The sequence below is a fragment of the Chinchilla lanigera genome, unplaced genomic scaffold (genome assembly GCF_000276665.1).
Source record: "Chinchilla lanigera isolate Chin_1 unplaced genomic scaffold, ChiLan1.0 scaffold00031, whole genome shotgun sequence".
Taxonomy (NCBI): domain Eukaryota; kingdom Metazoa; phylum Chordata; class Mammalia; order Rodentia; family Chinchillidae; genus Chinchilla; species Chinchilla lanigera.
In genome coordinates, this window is record NW_004955432.1 from 22,919,056 (window position 1) to 22,943,778 (window position 24,723).

At 46.6% G+C, this 24,723-nt stretch overlaps 1 protein-coding gene across 8 annotated transcripts in view; it reads left to right on the plus strand.

Annotated features, from left to right (window-relative positions):
- St7 (suppression of tumorigenicity 7) overlaps positions 1 to 18,108 on the plus strand; it is a 271,419-nt gene extending 253,311 nt beyond the window's left edge. For 7 of the 8 annotated variants that reach the window (XM_013515988.1, XM_013515985.1, XM_005388126.2 and 4 more), the window contains 3 exons: positions 7,653 to 7,745; positions 10,428 to 10,567; positions 17,764 to 18,108. In XM_013515988.1, coding sequence (XP_013371442.1) covers positions 7,653 to 7,745; positions 10,428 to 10,567; positions 17,764 to 17,859 — 329 coding nt within the window. In that variant the 3' untranslated portion in view covers positions 17,860 to 18,108. Of the gene's footprint in view, positions 1 to 7,652; positions 7,746 to 10,427; positions 10,568 to 17,763 lie in introns of those variants that run through there. The other variant, XM_013515986.1, reaches the window with a different exon arrangement.
- The last annotated feature ends 6,615 nt before the right edge of the window (positions 18,109 to 24,723 follow it).

Here is a 24,723-nt window from a genome sequence, read left to right on the forward strand (position 1 = left end):
GGGGTAGTAGGTGAGAGAGAGCCGTGATCCCTCTGGCTTGAGTTCATTGTTGTCTATAGACATTCTATCCAAGAGAGACAAAAGAAATTTTCGTCCAAACATGAAAAAGAGAGCTGAGTGTGGTGGTGCACCCTTGTAATCCCAGCCCTTGGGAGGCCGAGGCAGGAGGATCATTTTGAGTTCGAGGCCAGCCTGGGCTACAAAGTGAGCTCAAGGCCAGCCTGAACTGCATAGTGAGACCCTGTCTCAAAAAGACCAAAGAAAAAAAGAAAAGAAAAGGTCTGAAAATCCCAGCCAAATTGAACATGAGAAACCTCATCTAGTGTTAAGTATTGTGAGAAAATTATACAAACAAATTGTATTTTCAAAGAAGAACATATTTGTAGATTGGCCTTTTGGATACAGTAATAGAACTTATCAGTTGGATCCTATTAAGATTCAGTTTCACAAGAAGGGCTGGGGCGGGGGAACAAGGCAGACACATTAAGAATGGCATCACCGTAAACAGTTAACACCCATGGGGAGTAGCTGGAAATTCTGTTTAGAAATCAGTCATCAGTTGATAATGGAAATTCTCAGGCCTCACTGCAAAGGATAGTGAGACAGAAATGTGAAGTGACGTAGGGGGCTACAAAATCGAGCAAGCGTGTTTGGGAAGAGCCAATCACCTCAAATTAGATTATCGGAATACTTTATTAGGATAAAGAGAAGAGATGAATTTTTAGACATAAATCAGTATGGTAAGGAAATCAAATACTACATAAGAAGGAAACTCGGCGTTGGTCCCTACAGATAAACAGTTCCTGTGAAAATCAGGCATCGGTGCTCCTGGGCTAAATCAGTTACACGGCCATTCAGTTTTCAGAGCGCTCCGACATTCAGCTGTAGAGAAAGAACTGTGAGGAGGCCTACCACGTGCTGCCTGAGAGTGCCAGGAACAATAGTGTTGCTATGACCGGGTGACTTACGGATTTGAATGTACATCTTTTCACTTTCTCCACCTGGTAGTGTTCCGAGTTAAGCAAGACAGAAATGGCCGTCTCAATTTTTTAGGAGAAAAACAGAATCAGTGAGATGGGCAGCTTGTTGAAGTCTTGTACCCACCGTTGATAAAGGCAGGAGGTAAATCCAGGTTCATTTTCTTTCACAGCGCAAAGTAGATTAAATATGAGAAGACCAGTCATCTCTGAAACCTTTGTGTGGGCATCTGCAGTTTAAATTTATTATCACTGCTCCCAGGGTAGTTTATACTTACTGCAAGTGGTCCCTTTCGAGTGTTTAGAAAGTTAACCATTCTGTATGAAATCATACTTTCTTGTTTATTATTGATTCTAACATTTTAATATGAGAATACTGAATAAGACAAATTTTTATAGAATAGTCTATATGTCTAAGCAAAGGAAAGAGACCAAAATAAATATACCTGTCTTCAGTAGTGATTGCTGAGCTGCGGATTTTTTGTTCACATTTGTGATTTTCATATTTTCTGCAGTAACTATTTATTTCCAGCAAGCGTAAATACATACACTTATACTTGGAAAAATAACTTCATCACAAATGCTTTTTGGTCCTTTTAAAAAACAAAGCTGTCGGTCAGCGGTAGCAAACCTTTGGCACGCACGGTGCGGCCAGCTATTTGTTACCCTTGAAAGCTCTGAAAGGCCCACCATCACGGCTATAGGTCTTCCATGCAATTCGGAAGAAATACAGTGATTACCTCTCCAACTCCAGAAAATTGTCTGCAATCTTTCGACGTTACTTCTAGAACGGTGTCTATTCTAAGTTAAGGAGGAGTTTGGAGCTCTGCATTTTAAATCAGAGGACTTAGATTAGAATTCTGACTGAGCTTGTGCTGGTATTTGCTTAACCTGCCTGATTTTTGGAAACCCTAAAGCACTGATGCTATTGAATGCCATAGGCTAACAAATAGCTTCAGGGCAGTTGCCTCGCTCCCTCAGGAAGTCTGCAGTATTTCCCCGGCAGCCTGGGCCTGCGCAGAAGGGCTGCACTTACCCCCGTGCACCACTTGGTGGTGCCTTTTGACACGGCCAGCCTCAAAATTTCTATTTTCTCCTCTGAAATTTTTTTCTTCATTCTGAAGTTTAAGGCCATTCCCTAACTCCCACCCAGCTTCCCCTTTTCATTAGGACAAGAACTCATGGTACCTAATTTCACCATGTTCCATATTAAAAATGATTATTAGGTTACCTTTTGGAGATTTTTTTTAAAGTCTTAGTTCTGTCAAAAGCATGGATTAGAAAGTAAGCGTGGAATGGTTTTTCTGTTTATTTTTGGTTTTATTTTTCTTTTGTTGCTTTGATTTTGATTTGAGGATTTGTTTTTTGTTTTGTAGGGTTTGGGGTTTGTTTTTTTTTTTTTTGCCTTTTAATGAATTTATTATGTTCGAGCATTAGTCATCCTGTGAAACTGAGTTTTCCATCAAGTCAAGCTGAAAAAACTCCCATTTTTTATAAAACCCCAAAGTCCAGCTGATGCATAGCAGAGATTGTTTGTGTTTGAAACATATGGTAGTTAAAGAAAAAAAAAAAGAAAAAGAAAGAAAAGCTGAACCCTCAGCCACAAATACATCAGCATTTCAAAGGTTTCCAAAACGTTTGATTCATCACTGTCCCAGGCCCTGAAATTACACAATGTGTTCCTCAAAGTCAAGGTAACTAAGAAAAGGGAAAAGATTTAATTTATACGATTATATAATTAGTTTCTTGTACTATTCCACAGCTGCCACGTTATCTGAATTATGCTTATTCTAAACAGTGCCGGTTCTGGTTCTCCTCACACGCAGGCACTGTGAGTACGAGTGGTGCGGAGAAATGAACAGCAAGTCTTGTTTCAGTCGGGTCTTGCAGTGACAGTGTGCCCCCCAGAGCCCTGTGTTCAATGGCCCATCTCCTGTTTTACCTTGGTAAATACTTAGCTCCCTCCTACCCTGATCTCTGCAAGGCTCTGGTTTTGGCTCTATTTATTTCATAAAGCAGGGTTGTCTGCTGACCACAGCTGTGAACTTTTAATTTTCTACTTCTGTGTATCAGAAAGACTGATGTGCCATGGGGTAAATCGCTTAGCCTCTCTTCGTTTCTCCTTTTTTCTGCTTGACCAACTGAGACTCTTTGTTTTCGTTTTGGAGATTTCTTTCCTCCAAAGGGCCCACTAAATAATGTATAAGATTGAAAGTGGTATTCTGAGAAAAGGGCCCATTGTTGAAACATAGGATGAGACTGTGATTCTGATTTATTCTCTTTGAACCTAAGGCCGCGTGCCCCTCGCTGTTAAGATGTGGTTCTTCGGGCGCTTCCTCTAACCAAGTCTTTCCTCCATAAGTTTCCTCCATGGACCTTTTGGACTTGTACAGAGAGAATCCGCCCTGCCTCCGCAGAGGTCCACGGCTACATTTCATAACGTGTGAGAAACGCTGATCAGATAAAGTCTCTGGTCGGAACTCGCACACCCTAGGCACCAGTCCTCAGATGCTGCACAGCGATGCTCCCCTAGCTACTGCCCAGTGGAACTGCCTTGCTCCGTTCCTTGTTTCAGTGTCCATATCAGTCCCTCATTTGGAGGCATCCAAGTTTTGTTTCCTCTTGTTTTTGTTTTTCTTAAGAAATGGGGTCCCCTAATGTTACCCAGGTTGGCCCCAAACGCCTGAGTTCGTGTGGTTCTCCTGCCTCAGCCTGTCCTGTAGCCACTGCACCTGGCTTGACCTCAGTTTCTAAAGGGAAAATTTTCCAGATTATGTATTAATTTATTCATTCCTTTATTCAGCAAATATTTATTGAGCTCTTCTTTGCATTAGGCGTTGTGTTTGGGACCAAGTAAAAGAGGGAAAAGCTTTGTGACGAGGGCAGGGAACCAAGTCCACGAACAGCCCTAGTACAAGGCTGATTACAGTGAGTGCCCCAAAACTGATGAGGCAGTGGGGTCGGGAGGCACAACCAAAGAACATCAAAACTGAAGTGCAGACTGCGGCAGAACACAGCGTCTTTCGCTTCTAATAACTGGAGCCATACTTTGGACTTCATTTTTCCTTAGTTTGCAGTGAAATATCCCACAAAAGTTGGTCGTCATGGCTGTTACTTACATCACAGTCAAAACTAGATCATAAAATTTGCATTTGGATGACAATTATCTGTTTTGCCACTTGCATTGCTAGTTGTTAACAAATAGGCAGCATTTTTACTTAGGGGGTGTGACCTGACAGAAGTAGAACCTTTGGTAGAGAGGGAAGGTACAGAGAAGCCTGACTGCTCAGGAGGCATACACTGTCAGCGGACGCCTTGGCCTCTGTTGGGCTTGGACCCTTCACCAGCGTTTTGCGGTCCGGGGGATTCTCATTTTGCAGATGAGAAAGTGGACACCGCCTGGCGCCCTGTCCCTTCCCTCCCCGAGACTTGCACAGCACTGCCTGTCGCTCGTTGGTGTCTGTATCACAGTGGACACTGTTACATTTACTTTCAAGATTCTTCGATCATGTTTGCTTGCCCACAGGAGTAGCCTGGACGAGCAGGTGGCATGAGTGCTTTGTATCTTTACCTTTGTATCTGTGTTTCTTGAGAAGGCACCCACGTTTCCACCAGGGAGGGATTGTAAGAGCTAGAGCTGGGAGTCAAACTCAGCTCTCACTATACAAGTAATTGTACCGTCCTCTGAGATCCTCTTGGAAAAGGTAACATAGACTGTCAAAAATTGCCGCCTGTCCTTGTCTGTATAGTGGATGGGTGGAAGATCATTGGTTTGTTCACGTATCCAACCTTCTACCCATTCTTGGGTCTGTCAGTTTTCTCAGCAGTGCTGGTGGAGCACCTTTAATGCAGACAGCTCAGATAGCCTTGGAGCCTGGAAAATCCTTCTGTGTAGGGATGGAGGAACTCAATGTCCTGCCTGGGACAGATTTGGAGGGTGTGATTTTGACCTAACCAAAATCAAGATGGGGAAGGGATGGCACGCGAAGGAAAATGCAGAAATGTGATTTGTATGCCATGTATTAACTCAGTAAACATACATATATATTTAATTTCTCTGAAATGTGTTTTTTCTCAAAGATTTGTAGGCATTCTGTAATCATTGATAAAACAGATCTGTTCAAATCACTTTTTTCCATTCTTTTTGTGCCACCAGCTCTGTGTGTTCTCAGCACCGCACTTGCAGGTCCGGCTGCGTGGGCAGTGCCGAGGCTCCCCAGAGCAGCCCCTTCTCGGCAGTGAAGGGACCGGGAGGTGGGAGCTGAGGCTGGCAGAGCTCAGGAGAGGCCTCTTCCCCACCCCTTTCCACGTCTCCCTTATCTCACACTCTGTTGGACCCCGCACAGCAGGGTGGGAAAAGGATAGAATTACAAGCAGAAATTGTATTTGCTTTTGTTTAGTGAAGCCAAGAGCCTTAATATTATTTTATGAACTCAATGTAAATGCCAGCTGACGTGAGAGAGATCTTAAAAGCATTGTAAACATCTTTACAATCATTAGAGGGAGAGCAGTGCAGGAGATGTATATTATCTGTAACTGAATGTCCTCAGTATCTACCTTCTTTCAAAAAGACAGCAGCCAGTTAGAGGAAGAAAAAACAGATTGATGCACAGAATTCTTTATGCATGCCAAGTACTGGAAGAAGAATTCAGCATTTGACTGAAAAGATACTAACCAACCGTTAGATTTCGATGGTTGAACACTGAAGATCTTGCACTCCTATATTTCATTTAAAATGCCGTTCCCTCAAGTGCAAACCTGCTTCAATTTTGAATAAAATTTAGGACTCAAATTTATAACCTCTTTGAAAACTGAAGTTTTATTTATATCACATGAACCTGTAGGGATTCTTTAATTATAGACGCCTGGTCACACATGGAGAACCTGAATTTTTTTAAAAACCCAACTTCCATATATGGTTTCCACATTTTTTGGATGCTTTCAAAGCAGCTATCATTTATGGAAAATTCAGCCGTCCTGTAGTTTAAATGCAAAATCAGTGCTTTCCAGTGTATGCTATAAAATAACTAAAAAAGGTTTTTGTTGTTGTTGGGGGTTTCTTGGTTTTTTGTTTTGTTTTCCTTTTGGTTTTTGTTGTTAGCGTTCATTCTCTTGAAAGTGTGGGTCTGTGAGAGACGCTGGTTCCTTCCAGGGATCTTTGCGTGTTAACAAACTAGGAAGGAACTCTCCTCTTGCTTGTCCTAATGGGCAAAAGTCATCTTGGCCTGAAATGAAAGATCTTACTGAACTAGCGTGAGCCTTTCGTTTTAAGAAGAGTTAAAGTCAGGAGTGTTTTTAATGTTTTAATCTCTGTTTAAGAGGTTTGTGTTACGAGAGGGAAATTGATAACATTTTTACCTCAGCAAACTGCCAGCAGACGGGCTGTGCTCTGACCCCACATTCGCAGTGATTTATATTCTCCGTGGCAATGCGCTGCAACCTCAGAGTGGTACCACTGTGGCGCAGACTGACTGCATTCCAAATGCCGGAATCACATACATAATGCTTTTACTTTTAAATAATATTCAGACACCAGAATAAATACCATATGTGCGCTGATGCTGTTACAATGGGACCTTGTCATTTCTTGTGAAGGAGAACACTCTTTGTTTCTGATTCCTGTTGGAAATAAGTGTGTAAAAAGTAAGTGTGTACATTGACAGCATTTCAAGGAGACTTTGGCAATTACACAGCGGGGGATGCAGCTACTGTTCCTTCAGATGTGGCGCTTAAAAATGCTGCTGTGTGTTGCCACTGTCCCTCCCTGATGTGTGTGAAAGTTAGGGCTGTTATCTGTGAGCCCAGCGCAGGAGTCACTCGGCTTTCGTGTTCTCTGTCTGCGACGTGCCGTAGTTAAAGGACATCCGCTGCAGAAAAATTGCCTCTGCGAACACGGCTCATAGAAACAGTGAGACTAACATGCTGCTGACATTGTGAAAGGGAGAGCAGCACGCTCGGTAATGGAAAGCGACGCACTGATTGGAGAGCCATAATTCAGCGTGAGCCCCGATGTCATCTGATGCCACAGAGCAGAATTTAGGTGGCCTGACATCATCAAAATACAGATCACCAACCTCCCCAGGTCCATTTTCCCCACGTGATATTGAAGATTTAAAGGTTTCATAAAGTTTAGAAATACCTCTCAAGGCATGTGTGTTTAGATTTTTGTTTTTATCCATCTTGGTTAGAATTCTAATCCATTTAGACATATTTTTTTAAATGGATGTGGGTAGAATGCCTTTCATATTTGTGTATCTGTAATACGCTCCAGTAAGTCAGTCCAAATTTTTACTTCTTAGGGGAACATTTCTGTCCAGGTTTATAGTATTACCGTTGGATGAACTATATTGAATTAGTGCTTATAGCATTTTTATAATACTTTATAGATGATGAGATCCTAGGCATTGATATTGATGACTTCCCTACCCCGCTGCACCTCTATTCCCACCCAGTTTTGTGAGGTTTGCCCAGAATATATAGTATGAAATTAATGTGTGAGTAGTATATCATATTGTATCTCTGACATTTTATCTGGCACATGACTCAGAGTTTGGGTAAGTCTTGCCTCCCTAATAGGAGTGTTCCCTGTTTTCAGAATGCTCAGAAGTCTCTTTCTGAAGTTGGGAATTTATGAGACAAACCTTAAACCTCTAATATATTGTCTCTCTTTTTCAGCTTTTCGAATGATCCCTTACCCCTTGGAAAAGGGGCACCTATTTTATCCGTACCCAATATGTACAGAAACGGCAGACCGGGAGCTGCTTCCCTGTAAGTGTCACCTTTCCGTAGTGCTTTCCTCAGGCAGGAAGGGTGGCGTGCCTAAAGGTGGGGACGGGAAGAAGTGGAAATGATAAATGCTCGTAATGTTCTTTGTCTTTTATTACTTTTCCCCAACTCTGGCCTTATTTGATAGCACGTGTATTAAAATGAGTTATGTGACTAGGGGGAGACTAACTTCCTGCTCCTCTGTCTCTCCACATTCATCAAAGAAAAGATACCAAAGGACTGAAATTTAGGAGAGGGCGGCATCACGTATTGATTGGCCTAAGCACAGAGAACCCCAGTGTGGGGCTCGTCCTCGCCGCGCTAGACCACAGCGTGGGGAGCGGCTGGCGGGGCTCCTCGCGGGTCCTACGGGGTCTGCACAGACGAGTTTGGGAGGAGCTGCTGACCTGAGAGGAAGCTGCTGATGAGTCATGGATGGCAGAGCAGCGCCAGGATACTGGCATCCCTGCCAGAGGCGGGGGCCTGGGGCAGGGCGGTGCGCCCTGTGTGGTGAGGCGGTGCTCTTGGCCCAAGGGTTTCCTTGAGCATCTTGGGGACTTTTCCTAGTGAGCTGGCTGACATGTGCAGAGCACACGTGCAGCCTCGGCCCTGTATAGAGGCCCAGGGAAGGAAAACCCTGCCCTTGAGGACCTTCCAGGCCAGCTATCTAATGGCCCACACCACATGTGGAAAATATTATTTTGGCTTATTGTAATTCAACATTGTTTTGACCATTCAGCCTAAATAGTTATTATCAAATCATAGTGTGTATGAGGATCGGTGTCCAGGCTCTTCATGTAGCCCTGACTTAGAGCGTATTTTTCTCCCTAAGATAATAAGCTCCAAATTTTGGCTCTTCTCTCTCCCCTGTTCTCTCTCTTACCACTCTCCCGTTTTACCAGCCCCAGTTACGTCAATATTTCACAGCTCTGATGCATATAAGTACTTTGCTTGGAGGAACTCTGTGTGCATAGTAAATGTGCAAACACCAGCATCACTGAGCCGGTCCTGAATCTCCAACATGGCGGGGTCTGGGTCAAAGCTAAATGGCTGTGGTCAAGGCGAGGTAGCAGGAGGTACCTCACTTGTTTCCTGGTGAGCCAGGCCCACCATGAGATTTTTTCCCTAGGCAACTGGGAGATCTCAGCAGTGTGTTCCCTCTCCAGGTTTTATTGTAGAAAAGATCTGGTTCCTCACATGACATTAGATTTGGTTTTAGCAGCCCCTACCATGGGCCCATTGTTTACTTTTTGACTCCCCCTTCAGGGAGATCCTTGTTAAATTTTCAATTTTCTGTTAAGGCAGTTTTCTGAAAAGTACAATGTTTTTAAATGTTTTAATTGAGTCCAATTAAGTTTCCATGGGGATGGATTAGCTATTAGAGCAAGATTACAGTTCTTAAAAGAAACTTTATAGGGATAATCTTTATAAGCCTGAAATAGAAAATTATGGCTCACATTTATTTAATTGAATGTCGCGGTCCAAGTCTGATCTTTCTCCAAAATATTTTTTGAGATTGGGTTTTGTAACTGAGATGAAGAAGGTTGGTTATTTTAAATGCTACCTGTATTTTTTATGTTATAAGCATAACTATCGCCATGTTACACACCAAGTGCACATCTGCCTTATGTTGAGCCCCAGCCAGCTGGTATACCTAGTATAGGTATAGGCACTGGGGGACAGACTTCTGTGCTTTGGCCCTCCCTGGTCCTCTCTACTCTCAGTGCTAGTTAGGACCCTGAGTAACAAGGGTTTAATGATTAAGGAAAGGCTGGTTGCTCTCGTGTTCTCTGAGGAGAATGGATTATTCAGATATCAGAGTGGCAGTATTTCTCACTTGTTTTACAGCCTCTTCCACTTCCCTCCAGGCAGCTGGTTCTTGCTCCTGTGTGCAAGGAGCCCCTGGCATCCTGGCCATCACTTCCCTCACCCCAGACAGTGGTGGGCGGTCCCATGCTGAGTGGCAGGGGCAGTCACTTCTCTCGGATTTTGTACCACAGCTTTTTGGCTTTCTCAAACCAGTGGTTAAGGTTAGGAAAGACACTCTAAAGAACACTAGTTTTGCTTTTTTTCCGGTGATTGTTGTAAGTGTATTCATCATGAAGAGTCTCTTACTCTTGTGCCAGATAACCCTAGCAACCTTGACCTTCACCCGTTGCAGGTTGAATAGGCCAGTGTGTGAGGTCCTGGCTGAATGTCTGTCAGGTCACTGACATACTTAGAGTGTGCCAGGAAAAAATACAAGATAAACTAATGTCTCCTCATAATAATTTAAAAAATACAGGAAGGTGAAAGTGTAGGTGAGATTTTTTTTCAATATGCTTGATTTTGAATTTTCCAGGTTTTATACAGTGAGCATATATTTTGTAAATTTTGTGGTTTTGTGGTCACCTTTGAGAAAGGAACAGTACCTATTAGCCATAGGTTTTGCTATTATTCCTGCCCAGAAATGTGTGACATCTCCAGATTAGCCTCTTCCAGCCAGAGTGGAGGTTGCTTGTGGATGTGAGAGAAGCAGGTTCATAGCCGGAGGCGATGTCTTACGTGGGCTGTGGGTTGTCAGGGGTTCTACCCGCTGTATTCCCGACCGGCTTTAGCAAAGCCCTGAAGAATCCGTTCTGCCATACTGAAATTGCCAATGGTGCTTTTCCCTCAAGCCCTGATGTTTCCCTTTGGTCTTCGCAGCTTTCCATGAAGTCTCAGTTTACCCAAAGAAGGAGCTTCCCTTCTTTATCCTCTTTACTGCTGGACTGTGCTCCTTCACAGCCATGCTGGCGCTCCTGACACATCAGTTCCCGGAGCTTATGGGGGTCTTCGCAAAAGCTGTGAGTATTTGCCAAGAGGGCGACCTCAGGGAACGGGCCCGGGACGTCCCCTAAAAGAAAGGGGAGCCTGTCCCGCAGTGATGGTTATAGCCTGCAGAGAGCACTTGCTCACAGTTTAATTCTCACCCTCATCAGCAGAATGAAAGAATTAGGGGTCAAGTGAGAAAGTCCAGGCTGTTAATGCATGCCTCGCCTCGTTTCGCAAAACAGATTCTCAGCAAGTTTCCGAAAGTGTGTGAGGTTCAGAAGGATGAAATAATGAGGGAATTCTAGCCGATGAGAAACGGGTTGGAAATTACTCAGTTTTGCATATTGAATGGCATTATTTCTAATCTCTGGATTTGTGGATCTTTCCTTCATTGAAGGATGAGATGTACATTTCCAAAGATTATTTAAATGGTATAAACCTTTGGCTTGTTTGGGGAATGAACTGTGAGAGGTTGTGAACGCTTCTAGTATGAAGTTTACTGACATGACACTTGAAAATAAGGCTGTCTGATCAGCCACAGTCTTCAAAGAGAGTTGTGTAGAATTTTAATGAGAAAGTCATCTGTACTGACAGCTGAAAACCATTGTTTCCTTGTTGAAAATTGACCATTTCCGCCTGTTCATACAGTAAGGAGAAGTTTCCTGATTTTGCCACAGATAGGTTTCCAACAAAAGGAAGGAAAAGAGGATCAGTTGTTTCCCTGGAACTCCATTCAGATTTCAAAGAGAGTGGGATCCGAAAGGAGGATGTCTAACTTGGCTGGGTTGATTTAACCCCTTTCCAGATGATTGACATTTTCTGCTCAGCAGAGTTCAGGGACTGGAATCACAAGAGCATTTTCGTGCGTGTTGAAGATGAACTGGAAACCCCACCGGCACCTCAGTCTCGACATTTCCCAAACTGAGCTCATCACCCTTCCTCCCCCACCCCCCACCAACACTGCTTCTCCTCCCGTACCCCTGCCCTCCGCCAGTGGCCCTGCCGTCCACCCGGTTACTCGAGCCAGAAACTTGGCAGTCCTCCCAAACTTTTCCCTCTCTTACTCCCTGCGTGCTCTCTGGCTCAGCCTTCACACTCGGTCGAGCCTAAGGTCCTAAGCACCCAGGCGTTGGTAAATGTGACTTGCGTCGCTCTCCCGCTGTCCTCACAGCATCTCTTGGTTTAGGTCCTTGTGATTTCTGGCCTGAGCTCCTGTAATTGTCTTACGTGGGCTCCTTTTTTAAAGTCCGCTCCTCTCCAGCCTTTCTTTAATACTGACACAAGAACGATCTTTCTAGATTGCAGACCTAAGCCTGTCACCTCCCTGCTTGAATCTTTCCAGTGGTCTCCCAGCTGCTGCAGGATAAAGTCCCAATACTCCAGCATGACGCGCAGGGCCTGTGTCATCTGGCCCTGCTCCCCTCTTCAGCCTCCTCCTGCCCAGCTCTGGCCTAGACCTTGCTTTTCAGCCACGGACTCTTGCGCATCTCAGTGGCTTTGCGCATACTCTTGCTCCACATGGAATGCCCTTCACACTGCCACCCGCTTGTGTACTCGGCAGATGCCTCTTCGCGCTTCCACACTCAGCTTCCTTTAAGCTTCTCTGAAGCCGAGTGAGGTGTCCCTCCTCCGTGACTCCACGTATTCCATGAATGCCTATATTAACACGATTGTTGTTCTGTATAATTGTTGGAAAATTGTCCCCTTTTAGAGTGTAAGCTTCTTGAGAGCAGGACTGTGTCTTCCTGGTCTCTGTATCCCCAAAGCTTCGCACAGTGCCTTGCACAGAGTAGGTTTTCAGTAAATGTTTATTAAATGAATAAACAGTAATGGTCTCTGCAGAAAGGATCAGTGTAAAAGATACTGCTTAGTATTTCTTCCCTTCCTTTATGCTTACAAACACAGACTTAAAGCCGAAGGGACCCTGAACGAGTACCTTCCACGTACCCGGATGGAGGCGCACTGGGCGCATCTTGAATACTTTGAGGTACAGGCACTCGCGGGTTTAACATCAGCCCACTTCATTGTTGAGTCGTTCCGAACTTACTGTGCTGCTAAAGTCTGTCCCCTTTAATTTCTTCTCATCATTTCCATCTTCTCTTCTCCACGTACGCCAAACAAGTCCACTTCCTCCTGCAGAGTCATAGGGCTGCTCATCTGTTCCTGGCCACCTGAACATCTCACTGCCTTCTGTCTGCTCCAGGCAGAGCATCCTGGTTTCTGGGGGTCTTTTCTGTTTGAGCAGAGGTTGTGTAGGTTTCTGAACCCATGGTCACCCAGGCTGCCACGTGGGGTGTTCCTTAATCTACAGACCTACGCTGTTCAGTGTTTTCTTCTCTATAGCCACCCGTTCAGTAAAAGTAGTTGTCAAAACTCTGAAGAGATTAGAGTGCAGCTTAGCAAAGTGTAAAATAAGATTATATTTATAGCAGTAGACAATTACTTTCCTTCTTTTATGTTTCTCCCTTTAACATTTTAAAAATGTGTTTATGAAAGTATCTCATTGGTCCACTGTTCATCATTAAAATAGCCAATAGCATTTGGAGGCAGTTTTGGGCCAGTCCAAGGATTCTAGCCTGTGGGTGCATAAACTTCACTTTGCCATACCACCGAAGTGCAGCGTGTTGACGTTGCTACCCAGAAGTGTGTGTTTCTAACGACCCCACTAGACTGTGTATAGGAGTTGAGGATCGTATCTTCTTTCAAAGACGGTCTCATGAGAACTAAGCTTTAGAGCAACCATTTAGTGCTGCATAGTGGGCTGTCAAAGTTGTTCAGGCGAAAAATTCCCAGGAGTCAGAGGGTTCAATTTGGCTATACCTTGGAATCATAACGGGAGCTTAAAAATTACTGGTGCCCCCCTCAACGGCTGTTTACCTGACCGGACAGCAGCATGGACATCGGAATTGTCAGCTGCTCCCAGGGTGCTCTGGTGTGCAGCCAGGGCTGAGACACACAGAACAGAATGAAGGCTGGCGAATTGAGGCTGTTCTCCCCTGCGAGGGACCTGGGCGGGGTGGGAGAAAACAGTGTGACTGGGCATTTTCTGGAAAGCTTGCACATTGGTCCCTGCGGAATATTGGAGGCCGAGTTCATTATGGATATTAGACAAGAGGTCACGCTCCTTATTGAAGTTTCCAAAGTTTGGTGTTGAGTTTAGGGTCAAATGATTGAATATACAATTGCCTTTTGGGCCCTTACGTCCTACCCAAGTGTGGTAGATGGTCAGCTCCCTGTGATTTTCAAATGTAGTTTTATTAAATTTGCCTTTAAACCTCCTCCTGGAGGACCATCACAGCCATCACGCCCTTCCTTAAGGTCCAGCAGCTTCAGAATGCCGGGCGAGACTGGGGGAGGGGCTCGGAAGACGGACGGCCTGAGCCGAGTCTGTCTGCCCGCTTCTCCCGGCTGCACCCTGCTCGCTCCTCGGCCCCAGCCCACATCCCGCAGCTTATCACTGCTGCCCTATAGGCTGCCTGCAGCCATTTGCAGCAGCGTGTGAAAGTGATTTTCTCAGCATCTCCTAAGATAATGGCCCTGCTGTAATGACTCTTAGCAGATGCGGAGAGATTGCGGGGCCACCCGCCAGGCTACACAGCTTGGGAGCCGCCAGTGTGTTTACACAGTGACTTGCAGCAATGAGAAGGCTCCCCGCCCAGGGTGAGCCACTGGGAAACAGTGAGAGGAGAGGTTTCAGCCCGCTTTTCCCTCTAATCTAATCTACCTCCGTGATTTAGGATTAACTCTTCCTGAATGTTTGGTTACCAAGATAAGGTTGCTCATATAAGTAAGTTACCGTTGCAAACCCAGCTCCTCGCAGAATGCGGGAAGGTCACCATTCTGCCCTTCTGCTCTGCAGGGCCCTGTCTTGGCTCCTCTGGTCTCTCTCCTTCCCTGAGACTGAGCTCCCTGACTTCTGACTCATCTTCATTCATGGGCCCTGACCTCTTGGAAGTCTGATATTGATTATAGCGAGATGTCAATTGCCTGCTTGCAGCAGGGCACCTGGAACTTATTCAGATAAGCGGAGGCGCTTCTAATGGGACTGCAGGCTGGGGGGAGCCGTGACCTTCTTCTAGGTGATGGTGTTTCAGGAGAAGGAGGAGCCAGCGATTGAAGTGTCATTCTCTCTTTTTTATTAGTTCTGTTGCTTTTTCTCACCACAGGACACTGGCTGAATTATGGGGCATTCTGGTTAAAACTTTAACCGTGTATCTCTGCCCCCCGGACAGAAGTTTTAGATGCTGAGATAGATGGGCTGTTCCAGGTTGCCTGGTTTTGCTCATTCAGACTTAACTTTTCAGGCAATAAATTTCCCCCTCAGTCTGGACGTGAAACTGCTGTGTCTCTTTGGGCATGGGTTAGGGCTCTGGACCAAAAGTATTGATTAATTTTCAGACATCTAAAGAAATACAACTGAGCATCTCACAGCATTCTGCCGAGCAAGACGTGCTGCCCTGAACTTCTGAAAACGTTCCCTGGTGAAAGCCAGGGACCTTGATCTGGTGGCTAAGGGAAGGGTGAGTGGCGGCCAGGGTCTCTGCACGTTTTCGGCCTCTTCCTCGTGAGCGTGGGCGGGACGGGATGTGGGGCTGTGCTAAGGAAGGAGGTGGCTCACTCCCAGAGCGGCGCATACCTCAGTTTGCGTTCTGCCAGAGGCTGAATCAGGCTGTGAGGAACAAAGCTCAAGGGAGCCTGTCTCAGTTACGTGGAGGATGGAAACTTGGAGGTGTGAGAGGGAGAAGTAGGCCGTCACATGCAGGGGAGCCGTCGGGGCTTCATTCTCCTCAGCCTTGTCGCGGAGGGCACGCACGGCCCAGGAAGGAAGGCTGCTGCGTTTTACCATGCAGAGTGCGGACGGGAGGCAGTTACGAACGTCAAGCGTGGTGAAGCCATCCCCCTGACTTTCAGAAGCCTCGCTTCTGCGCTTTTCATCCAGTTGGGTCTGTGTCGAACCCAAAGGGAAGTTTTTACTTTGAACCAACTGAGTAACATCCCCCTTCACTCCGCGCCCCAGATCCGGTGCCCTGGCGCCCTGCGTCGGTGTGGGTGGGCTTGGAGCGATGACTTTCAGATAGTTGCGCAGGCTCGTGATAACATTCAGCAGTCCCTTCCCCGCCTCACAACAGCAGCAGCTCTAATCTGGTTCCAGTCCAGGCTAAGATATGATAACCACCAACCATGTCACCTTGTTTATTGAGCCCCGTCTGCCGACACCTATCAGACTCCTTGGTTTATCCAGACCCCTTTAGCACTTAGCTGACCGTATAGTGTTATACTGACTTAGTGCAATTGGTAGACTTGTTCCATATCATCCTCTTGCACAGGGCTTTGCTAAAGCTTTCTGAGGGAGCCTGCTTCCTACTGTACTCGTGGTGCCTCTAGTCCAGCTCTAACCTGACAAGGGTAGGCAGCCCTTCCTACTTTGTGAGCCTCACAAGTGTTGAAGTGTCCTGCGTATTCAGCAAAGGACAGTTTCAGGGTGTCAGACTGCCCGAAATCTAACACCGACTTGAGGAAAGGACCATCCCACCTTTGCTCAAGCACTAGTGTGGCTGTCTGTTCCCAACCGCAAATGTCGCTTGGTATTCAGGGCTGGTGTTGCCCAGTTTTTTTTGTACCAGGAATCGAACTCAGGACCTCGTGTTTGCCAGGCAGGTGCTGCACCGCTGAGTTAAATCCCTGGCCCCGCTCGGTATTTCTTCAGCCACAGTGAACCCTATTGCAGCTGAACTGAACTATTTACTGTCTTCTGACCACGCCGTTATGTTCTCGCTTCTGTTCTATTGGGCCCAGAGGGCCCTTCTGCTCGTATTTCTCTCCTTACCCTGAGGGTCTGCTGCCCTATTCGAGCCCATTTCTGTCTTTTGATACTCCAACCCCCACTGGAGTCTACTTCAGTTGACTCACTTTACAGAGGTTTTCCTCATCCCTTCAACAGGCTGTGTTCTCGTCCTGTTCTGAACCCTCCTGGCACTGGTCTGCGCTTGTATTCTGATTGCTGTCCTGGCCTCTTCGGTTATTACTTTCCTGTGCCTGCATCTTAATGGCTTTCCCCCTCTACCACGGGACTTTGAGCCTCCTGACAGTGGTGGCTTTGTGTCTCCCTTCATGTCTCACCTAGCACGTAAGTGTCCAGCTGAGCAAGTGTATTCAGTTGCAGATCGGAGAAACTATCTTGAGTTTCTTCCCACACACCTCACACTTGACGTTCCCGCCACCGTGGGTTGCAGGCCTTCGCGGTGTTCTCTGCTGTTCCTTTAAAGTGGGGAGGTCCTGAAGTCAGCGAGCTTGGGACATTTGCCCGCCATACGCCTTGCAGACCATCTGGCCAAGGGAGGAGCCTGGTTTACTTCCTGGAATGCGCTGTCTGCGGAACCCGTCTGCCCTCAGGGTCGCAGCTGCCCTGTGCGTGTGCACTCCCGCCTGCGCTACGCTTTAGGTCTTGGTGGGTTAGGCGGTGCTGTGCTGTGGACAAGAGGTTAGGCGAAGGGCCCCACAGCAAGAAACTGAGGTGTGGAGCCCCGGGCAACCCAGCGCTGGTTCTGAGCAGACAGAGGGCAAGGAGACCCTCCGCGTGCCCCTGTCCTCTCTGATGGAGACAGTGCGTCTCTTCTGCCAGACGCTGGCTGGGGTGTGCGGAGAAGCTGATTCCTCCCGAGTGTAATCAAAATGGATTTAAGATTAGAAAGTGACGACAGACCCCAAAGACCCTCTCAGAAGCCCTCGGTGGAGCAGCCTGCCTCCCTCTCCGCCGGCGCCTGTGAGGCTTGCCGCCAGCCAGGTCTGTCAGAAGTGAGCCCAGCCAGTGCCGGCGTTAGGGAGCGGCAGGGTCCCGGAGCAGTCCACGTGCAACAGACCTGACTTTTTCAGAGCGCGTTCTGCTCCCAGCTGGATGGGCAGGTGGTCGAAGCTGTCACCGTTTTCTGACTCTTCTGCTCACTTGCTGTCCGTCTGTCACTCCTGTCCGGTGACACTTCGCTTCTGCGTGGGCAGAAATCCAAAGGACTGGTAGGAACCTCGGAGCTGTAGCAGACGCTCCCCCGATCTGCCCGTGCTGAGGGCAGGGCTGGACCGCAGGGTGGACCGTGGCCCACGGCCCCTGTAGACGAGAAGGTGACCACAGCCTCGTGCAGCCTCACAAGACGCCGGCGTGGCTCGCAGAGGTTGGCTTTCTCGGCTTCAGCATCGTCTCTCCTGACTGCTCTGTCTTTCTGGTTTTTTGCAGTTCCTCAGCACTTTGTTCGCCCCCTTAAACTTCGTCATGGAGAAGGTGGAAAGCATCCTCCCGTCCAGCCTGTGGCACCAGCTGACCCGGATCTGAGGGGGCCGTGCCCGTCACGCTGCTGCCCGGCTGGCTGCCGCTGTCTCCTAGTGCCAACTCCTCACGGACCGCAAGAAGCATGACTTTGAACACGGGAAGGCATTCCGAGATTTTAAAGCATTCATGGACTCTCTGTTCCATATTAAAAGCTGTTTTTGTTGTACAAACTTCATTGATGTTCAGTTCTATTTTATTTTGCCTCCAGAAAAGAAGAAAAACTCAAAAATAAACTTTTGTGTATTGCAGCAACCAGTTGTGTCTCCATATATCTTCCTCCCAACCCTAAAATGTCGTTCCAAAGAAACCTGTGGTTTACATGAACTCCCTGGGGACCCAGGCTGCTGAACACCGCACTGTGATTTTCTTTGCCGGTGGAAGTCATCTCAGCGGGCCCTTAGCAGCCTCACGGTCGGTGGCTTGGGAAATAGAACCTCAGAAGTACCGACCCCAAATCCAGGATCCTGACAGACCAGATGCGCGTGTGCGCGCGCGCGCGCGCACACACACACACACACACACACACACACACACACACACACTGAGCTTCCAAGGTGAATGTCAGGAAGCATGAGTGCAAGACATGTAGTGCCTGGCAGGTTGTTCCGCCTCAGGCTCTACCTACTGAACGGCGCTCAGCACAGCAATTCCACAAATCGTGTTTCTCGCTATTGGAAAAGTGAGAAGAAAACTTCTGATGAGAAGCTACAGACCCATCGGTTCCTACAGAACACAGCTACTCTACCCACATTGCCGTTTCAAAAACATTCTCCATCAGGATGTTTTATTTGTATTGTGTGCCTGATGCTTTAATGTGAGCATTCTGTGAGTACCTCAGCGATCTGAACCCAAACGGTCGCTTGTCCTCACCACCTCTGAAAGCCTCCACATGGCGCATACCTTGAAGAGCATCTGGCTTTACTTTAGCAAAAGAAGAAAAATAAATAAACTTGAATCCTCTATCTGAAGTGAAAAGTACTTCTTTTTAAAGTTTCAATCCAGTGCTTTAAAGCAGGACTGTCTTTTGCATAGTTTATTTTCCTTTTTCTTTAGAACCCTAAATCTTTCCCACCCATGCGGAAGCAGGGGGTGTGCAGACCGTGCTGGCTCCTGGGTCTCCCCCCAGAGCAGCCAGGTGGGCAGGTGATGCTGAGGAGCACCACAGGTTCTCACACCTTTGGCAAACTTCTCTGTGTACCGCCTTTGTGCAGAGCCTGATGGGAGCATACAGCTGGCTTCTGCTCTTAAGGAAACCCACGAGGTTGACCCCGTGTGCACGCCCGCAGGAAGGCTCGGTGCAGTGGCCACCTCTGCCTGTTGTCCTCTACCCCTTACCGCACACAACCTTGACGCAGAGCAGATGCTCAAGTGATTCGCTAAAGAGATTGGGGCAGTGCATGGAGGTACAAAGAAAGCTTTAGCTATGTTAGAGAGATTGCTTCCAACTCAGAAGGATCAGGGAAAGCTTAGCATTGTAATGCAGTGCTGGAAGAAAAAGGCGTTATTTAATACAAGTCTTTGGTTTAGTAGGGAAAGAACTAGAGATTTTGACCTGCTACAGCTAGGACTCCAGTTTATGGTAAGTCCTGATCAAAATGTTTCAAAGCTATAGATGGTAAGTACATGGAAATGACCCACAGCAATTAATTAGACATTCCAAGTTGCGGGAAATGCAGCAAAGAAATGTAAGACTTAAGTGTGCCTGGGGAATTTAATACCTGAGGCATTAGAGCCACTTCACAGAGAAGTGAGGCGAAAGTTAGACTTCGCCTCTGAGGGGTAGTGAGGTTAGAAGGGTGTGGAGCGGGGGAGCAGAGGGCAATAGCGTGAGGACGGGTGTGTGCTGCCGTGGGGGGGCACGTTGCTCGAGGAAATGAGACCCTGGGCCAAAAGAGCTAGTCGGGGAGGAGGAAGGAGACCTCTGAATTTAAGGACAGCAAAGTATGTGCACTTACTAGACCTTTGCCCAACAATTCAGAGGCACTCGGCAGTCTGTGCCCCGCTGCTCCCTCTCCCCCATTATCTCTCAACCTTCCCTCAGCTCCTGAGCTCACGGAGGACCCTCTCCTCCAGCCCTGGCCCTGCGGGGCCGCGCCCCAGCAGGTTGCTGTCCTCCGGCTCTGCCCCAAGGACATGCATTGAGCACCACCACCTTGAATTTGTATGAAAATCTGTAGGAAGCACAGCCGAAGCAACCAAAGAAACAGTGCACACTTTTAAGATGATCACTGTACAAGTTGTCACACTTCTTGTCCAAGGTCCAGGGTTCCTGACCTCTCATGGAGGTGACAACTAGGACTGAAGCTGCCTCTGCCTTCTGCCTTTGTCTCCATGTGAGGGTGTGTCTGGGCGCAGGCTGGTGAGGTTTTCTCTATGAAGATTCTTTCTTGCTCTCAATGCATGTTTATTGGAATACGAATGTATTCTAAATTAGACATCAGCAAATTCAGACTACCAGTGTAAACAGAAAATGATACCATAGGACCAAAGGGAATGATCTGCAGGTTTTCAGCTTCCTTTATCCATACTTATCTGCATCAGAGTCATTCTGTTTTTACAAAGCACTGGGGAGGCTTCCGTGTTCTCAGACGGCCTTGCATAAACACTGAAATTGTCTGCTTTTGCAGAATTAGGCAAACTCAAACACGAATCCTCTGATTTTAGTGCTTTGTTAAGGGTAGATTTTTTTTCTTTACCTTTTTTACTATCTGCTATAGTAATTGGTCTATCACTTCCTATTTGATTGCTCTAACATTTTTCTATGAAATTATTTTCTCTAGGCACTCAAATGTATTGCCACAGTAACACATAAATAATTTAGATATTTAATCATCTCAGCATTTGTGGTATATCTCTGTTCATTTGTAATTCTGTGCGTTTTTGCTGTCTTCCTCTTTTCCTGTATTAATCAACCTCAGAAGATTTATTCTTTCAAAGAATGAGACTTTTATTTATTAACTCATTCATTACTTTTACTATCTATTTTATTATTTTCAGCTTCTACCTATTTGCTCTCCCTAGTCTCTTATAAAAATTGTAATTTTTCTAATTTCCTTAAAGGAGTATTTGGTCCACTTTATTTTAAAAGGAATGTATGTATATATGGCTACAAACTTTTCCCTCCATAGCTTTCTTATTCTGTACATTTTGCTATGAACTGTTCTCCTTTTCAATTTTTTTGGACATTTAAAAGTTTGCTTAGTTTTCTTCTTGGGAATGATCACTTTTGGATTTTGAGTGGGGGAATTTCCTAATAGTCCTACCTTACTGTTGCAAAGGATTTTTTTTAACAGCACTGGGTGTTGGAGCCAGAGCCTTGAGCATGCCGGGCAAGCACTCTACCCTTGAGCCATAGCCTAGCCCTTTTTGTGTTTCTTATTTTGAGAGAGAGTCTGGCTAAGTTGCCCAGGTTAGCCTCGAACTTGTGATGCACAAGCAGTTGATTCTTAATGTTGTTCTGCAAAATTTAACGGAAACATCAAACTACAGCAAACCCCAATGCGTTACACCTACAGACTAAGTAAACTTTGATGCCACTTTTCCTGTTTTTGTCTCTTCTTTCATGTTTTCTAGGTTCGTCTTTGCCCCAGCGTGAACTTCGGGGCAGTGTTTGAGTTCTTTCATCAGTTCTGCTTCTGTTCTCGTTCCCTCCTGCACTCACTCACTCGGAGCCCCGGGGAGCTGAGCAGACAGTCAGCGGCGCCCTCACTACAGGCTGAAAGGAGACAGGAACCCTAAGCCGCTCCATCCTGGGTCCTGCGCGCGGCTTCCGAAGCGCGGCAGGGACAGCTCGGGCCGGTTGTACTACAGGGGGAATGTTCAGACGGGGAGGGAGGGGAGGCACAGACTTGTGCTTGCAGAAACTAGTCTCGTGCTTCTGGCTTTTGAGGGTCGGAATGGTGGAGGCTAAGCAGACAGGAGCCAGTTAAATGGAAATGTCTGAGCAAAGGTGGGCTGGCCTTTTCTCAGAAATGTTCTAGAAAGTCACGTGAGCTGGGGACAAAGGTAACCTTCAGGTGACTTCCCTTATCTCTGTCAGAATACTATCTAAACTTCTCCAGCAGGAGCAAGTAAGACAGACAAGAAGCAAGTTCTCTTCCTCCGGTCTTCTCTTGGGTCCACTTCGAGTCAATTCCACAGGCCCTTCGCCCTTGGCCTTCAGTCTTGAGTGTGAATGTGACCATCCTCAGGAAGAAACTGCAAAGTTGGAAACCTCCCCTGACCGACCTGAAAGGCAGGGAAGCCTCAGGAGGGTACATGTTTGTCAGGGAAGTGGGAGGGCGGTACAGTTTTCCAGAGTGTGCAAGGAATTTTTTTTTTAACTTTTTAAAAAAATTTTTTACCTTCTTTTTTAAACTACTTGCTTTCGTCTCTGAGCCCCCCACCGCCAAGCTACCAGGGAACTGCGTCTCAGTCATGAGCAGCGTGCTATCTCCCTCCAGGCTGGGTTTGTGGTCATCAAGGCCGTGTCTAGGTTGCTTCTGGACAGCGTCACGTTGTCCGATGTCCCCGGCTATCTACCTCTGTGACATGCACACAGCCCACCAGACCTGAAGCCCCCTGGGTCAGATCACCCCACCTCCCATAGGCTGCCCTGCCATCTTTTCTGAGGTCTGGGTGCTGCCTTTTAGCTCCTGCAGCTTCCTTCCTGCACACCCAGGATGTCCCTGCAGTGGGGAGAGGTCCCTCCAGCTACAGGGTCCTCCAGGCTCCTCCTGCCTTTCTGCCTTTCAGCTTCCCGGGACAAAGCACTGTTGACCCTTGGTTCACGCTTGAAAGGGAAAAAAGAAGACTGCAAGGAGAAAGGATGAATTAACACCTCAAAAAATTTTACTCTACAAATCAGAGTGATAAACTCCTTCACATCTAGTGCAAATTAGATTCATTTGTCCACTCAGTCCTGCACTCAACTGAATTTACTGAGCACCTCCTGCAGACCAAGGACATGGTTATACTCTCTCCCAGTTGGACCTTCAATGGCAGAACTCTCTGAGATGCTTAACTCACACATTAACTTGTCTGACTTTCCCACTGGAGCACAACAAATTTGATTTCTACAGTATGGCATTCCGAGGATACTGAGGAAAATCGATCAGTTTTTCTTGCTGCATGCTCACAACACTGATCTTTTACAGATCTCAAGATGTGTGGGGCTTCCTCTGCACAAGCAAGCAAGCAGTTCTACAGCAGACACAGCTGAGCCTCCTCTACTGCAGCTCAATTCCAATGCCATCTTCCTGGAGAGAGCGTCCCACCCTTCAGGCTGAGGGCCCACTCGCCAAGACTGCCTGCACTTCATCCATCAGCCATAAGCCCAGGACTGCGGGGCTTCTGACCCACCGGCTGCCAAGTGGGCTTTCTGTGACTGCCTCTTTAGTAACTTGCTAGAGTGGCTCACAAAACTCAGGGAAGCATGTTTATTCACATCCTTTAAGATAGACCTTATAACAAGTGAGTAAACAGCAAGGTGAGGCGATGTATAGGGTGAAGTCTAAAAAGGTCCGAGCACGGGGATTCTGTCCCCATGGAGTTGGGGTGCAGCACCCTCCCAGTGCGTGGATGTGTCTAGCTCGCCTTCCGTGAGCCTCCACGTGTCCAGCTGTCTGGAAGCTCTCTGAACCCGGCCTTTCTGAGTTTTCACTGCACAGGAAGGATGGAGGCATAGACGCTGCAGACGTGATTAGACAAAGGGTCTGAGCTACTAACAGGCGGGTGGAAATCCAGCGGACCTTCCAGGGGCTTCTTGGCCCCTCTGGGCTCCGTTTCCTCTTCTCAGGCCCCCCCCTGAATTGGGGGTCTTAGCAGGTATTATCAAGGTGGGTCAGAGAATTTCTTTATGGCCAGCTCCAAGGCAGAGAGGTGGGGGATGATTAGATCCTATTTTTAGTTTCCAGAACCTGCCTTGAGAAAGAGAAATTTTAGTCTGTATGGCCTGCCTTGGGGAGAAGAGGGGGCAGGTGAAAGGAAGGCAAGAGAGGATCACAGAAATATTTTACTTTCTGAGGTCTAATACATCCTGACTTCACTGTCTTTCTCCTTTATAACTCCAAAGCTGTCCTGAGGCTGCTTTACAAACCAAGATTTGTTATGATTTCTTGATGATAGCCACTCTTTCTGGGGTGAGATGGAATCTCAGGGTCGTTTTAATTTGCGTTTCTCAAATGACTAATGATGTTGAACATTTTTTCATGTATTTATTTGCCATGTGTATTTCTTCATCTGAGAAGTGTGTATTCATCTCAGATGCCTATTTTTGTATTGGGTCTTTGAATTTGAGGGGGCTGATTTTTTTTAATTCTTTATATATGTTCTTGATAGAAGTCCTTTGTCCAAGGGACAGTTGGCTAAAATTCTTTCCCAATTTGTGGGTTTTGTTTTTACTCTGCTGGTGATTTCTTTAAATGTGCAAAATTTTTCAATAAGATGAGATCCCAGTTGTTGATTCTTTGAAGTATTTTCCATGCAGTCCGGTTTTTGTTCATGAACTCTCTGCCTAACCCTATGTCTGAAATTTTTACCTAGTTTCTCTTCCAGTAGATTTAGTGTTTGTGTTTTAGTATTTAGATCTGTGATCCATTTTGACTTGAGTTTGGTGCATGGTGATAGACATGGATCTAGTTTCAGTCTTTGGCATGTGGCGAGCCAGTTTTTTCAGCACCATTTTTAAAGAGGCTATCTGTCTTCCAGTGAATTTGTTTGGTCTCTTTGTCAAAGATCAGGTGGCTGAGTGTGTTTGTGGTTGTGGTTGCATCTTCCAGTCTGTTCCATTGATCCTCAGGTCTGTTTCTTTGCCAATACCATGTTGATTTTATCACAGTAGCTTTATAGTATAATTTCAAGTCAGGGATTGTGATGCCACCTGACTTG